Source organism: Taudactylus pleione, unplaced genomic scaffold (assembly GCF_031769625.1).
Source record: "Taudactylus pleione unplaced genomic scaffold, aTauple2 ptg000602l, whole genome shotgun sequence".
NCBI lineage: Eukaryota > Metazoa > Chordata > Amphibia > Anura > Myobatrachidae > Taudactylus > Taudactylus pleione.
This window is the reverse complement of record NW_028285004.1, coordinates 4980793-4991723: the sequence shown is the minus strand read 5'-3', so window position 1 is coordinate 4991723 and position 10931 is coordinate 4980793. Positions and strand designations below refer to the sequence as shown.

The following is a 10931-nucleotide window of genomic DNA, read 5'->3' as shown; positions in this document are numbered from 1 at the left end:
CATATGCCACCAAAATGAATAATAAAAACTTTTGTTGTGATTGGACAGCATACAGTTAACTTTTTTTTGTACAATTTCTTTAGGTCACAGAATAAACTTATTGTTAAAAAAACAAAACAAAAACACCACCATGGCTTAATGTAAATGGACCAATACGTTAAATGTGAAAACGACTGAAAAAAATGGTCCCTACTGTACACATCGGGTACGGTTTTGTTTTAGAATGGTTGTCAAAATGATTGTTGATTTGAGGTAAACACAAAGTTTCAAAGCACTAATACAGACCAATACACAAAATATATTTAGGTCCATATTTAATCATACATTCCCAGCATAAATTGCAATTTAAGGGGGACTGATCTGATAATTTCTTGTACACAAATTTAAAGACTATTTAATAAATAAACTAGAAGAGGTTACAAAGTGTGTGTAGGATTTACTTTTTGTGAAGTAGAGAATAGTTTCATTTTTTTTCCCAAAAATGGCCAAAATGCATACATTTTTTAACTTCAATAAAGCCCTTTCTAGATCATCATAAAAAATAGAATTTTAATCTGGTACGTATAACCTTGAGTCACCGGCTCCATTACAACATATGAAACGAACATGCCTCGAAGATAGCAACCCACTGAAAATCTATTGAAGTCAATGCTACAGTAAGTACTGTTCTTCAAATATGATGTTCACAATGAGCTCTATCCCTTAGGGAAGGCTTGCAATAACAATTCCCTTATATACAGAAGTTGTGAACAAAATGGTTTTGGTCATAGTTCATCTTTTTCCATCATTTCAAATGCCTCAATATCTTCTTTCCAATCTGCTAGTATAGACTGAATTGGCTGAACTTTATTGTCCCACCTCTCATTGGTGGGTTCTTCTGTATTTTCTGAAGGACTCTGTAGCTTATCTCCAGAGTTCTGTGTCTCTTCATGGGGAGGCGGCTTCATTTCTGGTGTAGTATCGCCATTTGCAGGGTGGAGAGAACTATCGCTAATAGAAGAAAGGGTAGTTTTGGATTGAGGCACTGGAGAGGTTTCATCTTCAGTGTTCTGTGTGTTCTCTAAATTCTCCTGAGGTTTGGAAGGGTCTGTTGGAACTTGTTTCTGCGAATCATTTTCCCCAGATCTCTGTTCGGCACTTTCACCTTCTAAATCTGAAACAAAAACAACAAACTAAGTTTCTTTAATTTGAATCGAAACATTATTAAACCTCACTCTTAGGCAATCAGTACTTAAAGAAATGTATTCAGGTACAGATCCTTCCAACATCAGGCAACACTAATAAAACAAGAACAAAAGGTAAATCATCTGTTACACCGCTAGCCCATATTTATCTGGTAGAGTTAAATGTATGGGCCCTCTCAATAAAAGGAACATGATGCCAACAGCTATTGACCCCTTCAGTACTAAGGCATTTTTCACCTGTGTTGAGCATATTTGACACTTTTGGGCTCATCACATTCAGTCTTCAAATTGGTAATTTTACTGCTAACTACCCAGACAAATTACTCCATTTTGTTTTTCCCTCTCTCCGTCTATAACCAAAAAAAGAGGAGAAGGCTTTTACAGACAGTGAGGCAATGGTGGAAAAAAAACCCTGTATAGTCACGTTTACTACTGCAGTCTCCTGTATCCCATCTATATGGGCTGAAGTGCATATTTGTGCTCCTGGGCCCCCTATGCTGTTACTTTGTGGGTTTTCTTTTTTCATTTTGTTTTAAACATGACATAAGTGCATTGTAAAGGTTGCATGTTTAGTAAACAGGGACAAGGTACCACATCAAATGAGGGATCAATAACCTATGTATGCCAAGCCTGCAAGGCACTAGTGTTTACAGGAGGTGGCAGAAAAGAAAACACTTTACATTTAATTTGTTGATTAGAGCAAAGGGTGAAGTTGGAAATAAAATAATATTTGTCACCTTTCAGAATAGCTGCTGATCGCATGACCAGATCAGTACATTATTTACATTTTGCAGTTACTTATACTTTAAAGGAGTGTCAGTTGAAATATGCACCCGAAAGTTTTGTTTCCATAAATGTGTGTGCTACAGAACATGACGCTGAAGGCTTTCTCAGTGGAATGATCGGGGGGGATTCAAATGGATCACTAAAATAACAAGAGATATGGTAAGAACTTACCTTTGTTATCTCTGTTTCTACGAAGTCCATAGGGTCCACAGGGTGACCTTGGGGTATAGCTGGATCCTGGATCCTCGGGCACCACGGAGTTAAAGCTTTCAGCTGCTCCCAGGATGCAGTTGGGTCCAACCTCCCCTATACCCCGCCCCCGAGCCACAGGCACCTCAGTTGGTAAGCAGCCCAGGCCGGAGGAGGAGACGAAACAGAGAGAAGGAAGACTGGAACACACAAGAACCATACTCACAGAAATGGGAGACGGAAAACCGGTGACCAGTCACACAGCCCATATGAAGCCAGGTGCGTCAGGGCGGGTGCCCTGTGGACCCTATGGACTTCGTAGAAACAAGAGATATGGTAAGAACTTACCTTTGTTATCTCTGTTTTCTACTTCAGGGTCCATAGGGGTCCACAGGGTGACCTTGGGGATGTCCCAAAGCAGTCCAACAAAGGGCGGGGACGCTCCTGTGCTGATAGGAGAACCCGGCGCCCAAAGGATGCATCCTGAGAGGCAAAGGTGTCAAACGCATAGAACCTCAAAAAGGTCTGAATGGAAGACCAGGTGGCCGCCTTACAGAGCTGAACAGCAGAGGCGCCACGTCTAGCAGCCCAAGAGGGACGCACAGACCGAGTGGAATGAGCCTTAACAGAGGCTGGAACAGGTAAACCCTCCTGCATATAAGCCTCAATAATAACAGAACGAAGCCAACGGGCTAGAGTCTGTTTGTTGGCAGGCCAACCCCTCTTGTGAAAACCAAAGAGGATAAACAAAGAATCAAACTTCCTCACAGAACTAGTCCGGTCCACATAAACCTGGAGTGCACGGACAACGTCTAAGGAAGTCTCCCCAGCCGAAAGATCAGGCGACTGAAAGGCTGGTACAACAATTTCCTGATTAATGTGGAACCTGGAAACCACCTTAGGCAGGAAATCAGGACGAGTGCGAAGCACCGCTCTGTCCTGATGAAAAATCAGAAAAGGGGGACGACAAGAAAGCGCCCCCAAATCTGAAACCCTCCTGGCAGAAGCAATTGCCAAGAGGAAAACAGTCTTAAAAGTTAGCCACTTGAGCTCCACTGACTCCAAGGGCTCAAAAGGCGGACCCTGTAAGGCCCGAAGAACCACCGCCAAATCCCACAGGGCCACAGGTGGCACAAAGGGAGGCTGGATTCTTAAAACTCCCTGGAAAAAGGTGTGTACGTCCGGCATAGCAGCGATCCTGCGCTGGAACCACACCGACAGAGCAGACACGTGCACCTTCAGTGAGGAAAGACGTAATCCTAAGTCGAAACCCGACTGAAGGAAAGCCAAAATACGCGAAACCCGGAACACCTGGGGATCATATTTTCTGGCCTCACACCACTGAAAGTAAGTGTGCCACACTCTGTGATAGATCCTCGCGGAAGCAGGCTTGCGCGCCCTCAGCATGGTGGTAATAACGGAGCTAGAAAAGCCCCGAGACCTCAGAACGGCTGTCTCAAGAGCCACGCCGTCAAAGATAGTCGACCCAGATCCGGGTGAAGACAGGGCCCCTGAGACAACAGGTCCCGCCGTTGAGGTAGGAGGAACGGAGCGTCGATGGACAAGCTCCGCAGATCGGAGTACCACGGCCTTCTGGGCCACGCTGGGGCCACCAGGATCAGTGTGCCGCCGTCCTGTTTGAACTTGCGCAGGACCCGAGGCAGCAGAGATATCGGAGGGAACAAGTAAGCCAGTTGAAACAGCCATCTCACCGACAGCGCGTCTATCAGACTTGCGCCTGCGTCCCTTGTCCTTGACCCGTACATGGGCAGCCTGTGATTGTGACGGGACGCCATCAGGTCCAGCTCTGGCAGCCCCCACTTGTCCACGAGTAGTTGGAATACCTCTGGATGAAGCGACCATTCCCCGGGATGCACGTCGTAACGGCTGAGGAAGTCTGCCTCCCAATTGAGGACTCCTGGGATGAAAACTGCCGAGAGAGCTGGAAGATAGCGCTCCGCCCAAGCCAGGACGCGGGACACCTCCGACATCGCAGCTCGACTGCGAGTCCCTCCCTGGTGATTGATGTACGCCACCGTGGTGGCGTTGTCTGACTGCACCTGAACAGCCCTTCCGTGAAGAGCGGTGCCGGACGACTGCAGGGCTCTGTATACTGCCCTCAGTTCCAGGATGTTGATGGGAAGAATCGCTTCCTCCGCCGACCAACGACCCTGAAGTGACAAGGAGCCTGTCACCGCCCCCCAACCCCGGAGACTGGCATCTGTCGTGAGCAGAACCCATTCCGGGATCCAAAAGGGGCGCCCTTCTAGGAGATGAGCTGTCTGCAGCCACCAGGCTAGAGACAGACGCACCTCCGAGGACAACATCAGCATCTGAGAGCGGATCCTGTGTGGCAATCCATTCCATTCCGAAAGAATCAGCCCCTGCAGGGGCCTGGAATGGAACTGGGCAAACTCCACCATGTCGAATGCCGACACCATGGACCCCAAAACTCTCATCGCTGAGTGCACCGACACTCTGCCACTGCTCAGACAGCCGTGAATCCGCAGCTGTAAGGAGGAGACCTTCTCTGGAGTCAGAAAAATCCGTTGCTGACGAGAGTCCAGCAGGGCCCCCAAATGAACCATCCGCTGTGATGGGATGAGGGAGGACTTCTTCCAGTTGATCAACCAGCCGTGCGCCTGTAGACAAGCGACCGTCAGGTGGAGATGCTGGATCAGTACCTCCGGGGAGCTTGCCAGCAAGAGGAGGTCATCTAGATACGGTAGCAACCGTATCCCCTGGCTCCGAAGGTGAGCCGCCATGACCGCCATCACCTTGGTAAATACCCCTGGTGCCGTGGAGAGACCAAAGGGTAGAGCCCTGAATTGGTAGTGGTTGTGGAGAATAGCAAACTGCAGAAACTGTTGGTGCGATGTTGCTATAGGCACATGGAGGTAGGCGTCCTGGATATCCAGGGAGACCATATAATCCCCCGGTTCCATCGCCAGAATGATGGAACGCAAAGTTTCCATCCTGAATTTGGGAACCCTGAGAAACCTGTTCAGGGACTTCAAATTGAGTATGGGGCGATGAGAGCCATTGGGTTTCTGCACCAGAAACAGCGTAGAGTAATACTCCATCCCACGTTGAAACTGTGGTACGGGTATAATGACCCCCGCCGTCAGCAAGGCCTCTATGGCTTCCTGAACCTGCAAGGCCTTGGTTTTGTCCCGAGAAGGACTTGTGCAAAAAAACTGGCAAGGCGGCCTGTGCCGAAAAGACAGTGCGTACCCCTGGGAGACCACTTCTCGCACCCAGGCATCCGTGGTGGTATTGTGCCAGCACTGGGCGAATTGAAGAAGTCGGCCTCCCACTCTGGGGTCCCCCAGAGGGAGGCCCGTCCCATCACGCAGAAGGCTTATCTTCTGGCTTGGAAGAAGGGCGCCTAGCACTCCAGGCTTGCTTCTTTGGCTTTGAGGCGGTCTTGGGTGCGGACTGCCTCGGGAAAGACTGACCCTTTGCCCTGCCCTGAACCCGAAAGGAACGAAAGGCCGAGCTCCGGACCTTAGCAGGTGTAGTAGCTGAAGGGAGGAAGGCTGACTTGGATTTCGCCAGGGTATCTACTATTTTGTCCAGGTCCGGACCAAATAGTAATTCTCCATTAAAAGGTAAGGCCTCCAAGCCTTTCTTTGAATCCGCGTCTGCTCTCCAAGACCGCAACCACAAGGATCTACGAGCAGACACTGCTGCCGCCGAAACCCTAGAGGTCAACAGGTTAGCATCCAAAGATGCTTCTCCAATGTAGGAGGCGGCATCTCTCATCTGTCCTAACAACGCCCTCTGGACGTCCGGAGCTTCATCCGTAAACGCGTCCTCCAAGGCGTTGGCCCACCCCTCAATGGCCTTGGCCACCCAGGAGATGGCCATGGACGGCCGGGCTACCGCCCCTGAGAGAGAATAAATAGACTTTAAACAAGTCTCCACCTTCCTGTCCGTAGGATCCTTCAGCGAGGATATAGACGGCAATGGCAAAGTAGCACTCCTGATGAGGCGTGTTACATGGGAATCGACTGCAGGCGGAGTTTCCCATTTCTTACAATGCGCCTCCGGGAATGGATAATTGGACGCCAAGCGTTTCTGTGGCAGGAAACGCTTACTGGGTGTCTGCCAGGCCACCGCCATGTGATCAGTCAACTGATCAGACAAGGGGAACACTGCAGAAGTAACCTTAGCTCTTTTAAAACTAGGATACCTCGACTTGGGAGCGGGTGCCTCATCCTCAATCAGAAGAATGGCCCGCACCGCCTTAACCAGAGCCCGCACATTGATGGAAGACTTACTGTCTACCTCCTGGACTGAGGCATCAGAGGCTGAGTCATCCTGCACCTCACCATCGTCCGAGGACCCCTCAGAATCCGGAAGATGCGCAGCCTGCGCCATGACTGAGCGTTTAGACGCCCTGGAGGGCACGTCACTGCGCAACATCGACTGAAAGGCCGAAGATGTTGCCGCCAAATCTTGGACAGTGTGGGAAAGCGCATCCACCCAGGGTGGAGGAGTTGCCACAGGAGCCTGAAACGGCACCACAGCCTGCTGTGCCACAGGGGTGGACTGAATATACATTGGCAACCCTGCATAGGGACCAACAGGCTGAGACCCCGGGGGAGTCTGCAATAATTGTGGGACACCCGGGGAATGGGGGATGGCAGGCTGGGGCAACGCCCTAGTAGGGGTGGCAGTCGGGACCGACAGACGGTCCGCGATGGACACCAGCACCTGGGTAAACATCGCCCACGGTGGCTCTTGCGACATGGGAGGTTTAGACATACCAGGGAGCGCCTGGCACTGTCCGCACAGGCCGTCCTGTGACAAATCCTCCCTATCAACTCCTGCAGAACAGCGCCTGCAGGAGAACAATACCGGAGCCCCGGAGTGCTCAATCTCCTCCTCGGACATGACGTTGGAAGAAAACGTGCGCACTCACCCGTGTGCTGGACAACAGCCCACAATATGGCACCGTGTAGCACACAACTGTATGTGACGGTGAGGTCTGTAGAAACACCCTTCCCCCGCACACCTGTAGGGCTTGTAGGAGAAGGAAAGGGATAGGTATAGGCTGACAGTAAGTAGAAAAAAGACACAGACAGGCAGCACTAGCAAAAGTCACATACCATGCAGGAAGATATACTCACTGCACCTTTCCACTACAATCAACCTCCCAGATTCAGTGTCTGGGAGGGCTATAGTGCTGTGTACACTGTCCTTCTGCAGGGGAGAGGTACACAGGGGGACCGGTCCGCGTGCTCCCTGAGAGTATCCACACTGCCACAGAGAAAATGGCCGCTGGAGACCTCAGAGGAGGAGTGGCCGTGTAGCTGCAGCTCTGCGACGCCAGACTACGAGCTGAAAGGCGCGCTGAGCTGAGGGGAGGAGCCGCTAGACAGGGAAGGCTTCCTCCCCTGGCTAGCATATTAACCCCAGGGCTTGCCGGCATCCCGCTTGCCGCTTAATTTACCCTGGTGGTCTAGTGGTCTGGCGGGGTATGCCTCCGCTGGAGGGGGGGCCCGCCGCCACCGCTAGCGCCCCCGGTCTGTCCCCTAGAACCGGGGGCATGGGACTGCATTTGAAAGGAACCCGCGCACCGCCGCTAATCAGCGGTGCGCGGCTTACCTGATCTCCCCGGCGTCTTCCGGCAGCAGTCCCGGGGGAAACCAGAGTCCGGCTAGTAGAGACTCTGGCTTCCCCCGCCGCGATCCCCAGTTCAGTGCTGGCGTCGCGGCGCCAGCAGGGAGAAGGAGCGGCAGCGTGGGCGTCTGTACAGACAGCCCAGCGCTGCCGCTCTGTAGAAAAACTGTAGTAAAAAATAAATAAATAAATTTAACTAAGTTAAATAAAAAATTAAAAGCTTTAGGGGGCTGCTCCAGCAGCCCACCCCGCAGGGTGACCCGACTCCGGCCGGGCACCATCTAAAACTGAGGTGCCTGTGGCTCGGGGGCGGGGTATAGGGGAGGTTGGACCCAAGTGCATCCTGGGAGCAGCTGAAAGCTTTAACTCCGTGGTGCCCGAGGATCCAGGATCCAGCTATACCCCAAGGTCACCCTGTGGACCCCTATGGACCCTGAAGTAGAAATCCCATTATCTGCCAATGAAAGACCTTATCATACACTGTACCAAATCACACATCTTGACAAAATAGATTTTATATTCTATATATTTTAACTATACATCTTACAACTAAGCCTTGGACGGAGATAGAGTACCAACCAATCAGATCCTAACTGTCACTTTACAAGTTGTTTGAAAAGTTACAGTTGGGAGCCGATTGGTTGGTACTTTATCTGCATTCACTTTCTCTCTCTCAAAGGCTTAGTACAGAAGACCCTTCAGACACTGCAACTGTCACACATTCTCTTTTGCAATGTTCCATCAGGTTGGATGAGGACAGTTGGTGAATATTAACTCTTAAATTAGTTCACAGGATTCAGACACGGGTTCTGACAAGGTAACTCCAGGACACTATCTTTTCACTTAAATGCAGCTTTTGCTGTAATCTTTGGCTCATTGTCCTAAAGCTGGGTACACACCTGAAAGATATATCTGCAGATGATGGTTGTTCATACACACTGAACCACCACCACTGTCATCTGGTCCCACTGGCTGGGGGTTGTATGGCATCCCTCTCCTCGGTGGCATCTGCAGCAAGTGTATGGGCTGTCAGCTGACCGCCCGTACACACAGCACGATGAGCAGATATAGCCGCCATCGGCTGTGATGTACAAAATGTTTGTGAATGACGTCCTTCACAGACTTATCGCTGGTACACACTGGCCGATGCACACATGATATATCGGCTGTTCGATTGAATGGCAGATATATCAGCCAGTGTGTACCCAGCATTAGGTCTCTTGCACACTGCAACAATTTAACCTGCAACATTTTCTGTGCCTTATGCCATCCATTTTGCCAGGTTCTCCAGTCTATGAAGCTGATCGGAATAATTATAGCATTTTGCTCTGCCATCATTAAGCTCTTGGGATAATGAGACATGCTAATCAAGCACAGCATCAAGCTTGGAGGCCAAAAAATTCAATCTTGGGCTCATCAGACCTCAATATCTTCCTCCACTTGGTATCTCACATGCTTTCTGCCATGCTCTAGGAAAGAATCCATTGGAGTTTCCTTCATCAATGGGTTTTCTTTTTGCCACGTTATGATAAGGCACATATTTTGGAAACACCCAGGCTATTGCTGTCTCCCAGAATCTGTCTTGAGTTTTAATTTTTGTCCCTAACATATGCCGTTAAAACTAAGATGTTTAGTTGTGGTTAGCCTGTTGTAGACAAATTCTGAATTGTGCCAAATACTCTCCATTAATACAGATAAATTACACATTGCGCCAGTGGGCAAGGCCGTAGTGAGCCCTGCTGGACCCAGGTACAGAGGGGACGTGGCCTCATCGCGGGAGGCATGGCCACGCCCCCTTGAGCAAAACAAAACCAAAACACACTTTCGCAGCTCTGTGAAGCTGCGCACTGGGGAGGGGGGCGCTGTGAGTCCTTCAGCCCTGCACAAAGCCAGGGGGGGTGCGATCACTGTGATCGCTTCCCCCCACAGGCATAGGAGACTGCTGTGAAAAATGCCATAGAGGTGAATAAATTTGTAATTGTATATCTATATATATTTGTCTAAATATCTGAAATTCACATATGAACCAACATGTTCAAAATATTATGTTGCCCCTTAATAAATACTTACTGCTATCAATAATGTAGTTTGGGATTATTTTACCTTTAAAAATGGTTGCTGATATTCCAGGTGCAGCACAGGTAAAAAAGGAAAAACATCATGAACGTATATGAACTGTAAATACAGCATCACTTTCATACCTACACTAATTATATATATATACACACACACATACATACATATACATATATATATATATATATATATATATATATATATATTAGTCTTTCTTTTGTGTGAAGCTAAATAGCCTCACCAAACAGGAGGCACTCCTCATTAGAAACATGAAAAAAAATATTACTGAGTACCGTATATACTCGAGTATAAGTGGACCCGAATATAAGCCGAGGTACCTAATTTTACCACAAAAAACTGGGAAAACTTATTGACTCGAGTATAAGCCTAGGGTGGGAAATGCAGCAGCTACTGGTAGTAATACACCCCCCCCCCCCGGTACTGCCCCCAGTAGTAATCCCCCCTGGTAGTGCCCCCAGTAGTAATATCCCCCCCTGGTAGTGCCCCCAGTAGTAATATCCCCCCCTGGTAGTGGCCCCAGTAGTAATATCCGCCCCTGGTAGTGGCCCCAGTAGTAATATCCCCCCCTGGCAGTGCCCCCAGTAGTAATATCCCCCCCCTGGTAGTGCCCCCAGTAGTAATTTTCCCCCCCTGGTAGTGCCCCCAGTAGTAATATCCCCCCTGGTAGTGCCCCCAGTAGTAATATCCCCCCCTGGTAGTGCCCCCAGTAGTAATATCCCCCCCTGGTAGTGCCCCCAGTAGTAATATCCCCCCCTGGTAGTGCCCCAGTAGCAATATCCCCCCTGGTACTGCCCCCCCGTAGAGAGAAGTCATAAAAAAAAAAAAAAAACACTAACCTGAAGCCCCGCTCCTGGTCCCGACGCTGCTACCGGCTCATCCGGCCGCTTTGCGTTATGGGAGAGACGTCATGACATCTCTCCCATTACCCAGAAGATGGCTCCCGCAGTAGGAGCAGCAGTAGCCGATGAGAGTCTGACAGACTCTCATCGGCTGCTAATTACAACAAACACACAGCTGCCGTTGCCGGCGGCTGTGTGTTTGGCACTG

At 49.6% G+C, this 10931-nt stretch overlaps 1 protein-coding gene across 1 annotated transcript in view; it reads right to left on the bottom strand.

Annotated features, from left to right (window-relative positions):
- Window positions 1-297: 297 nt before the first annotated feature.
- EDEM3 (ER degradation enhancing alpha-mannosidase like protein 3) overlaps window positions 298-10931 on the bottom strand; it is a 112363-nt gene continuing 101729 nt past the window's right edge. The window contains exon 20 of the mRNA XM_088453910.1: window positions 298-1153. Coding sequence (XP_088310036.1) covers window positions 765-1153 — 389 coding nt within the window. The 3' untranslated portion in view covers window positions 298-764. The remainder of the gene's footprint in view (window positions 1154-10931) is intronic.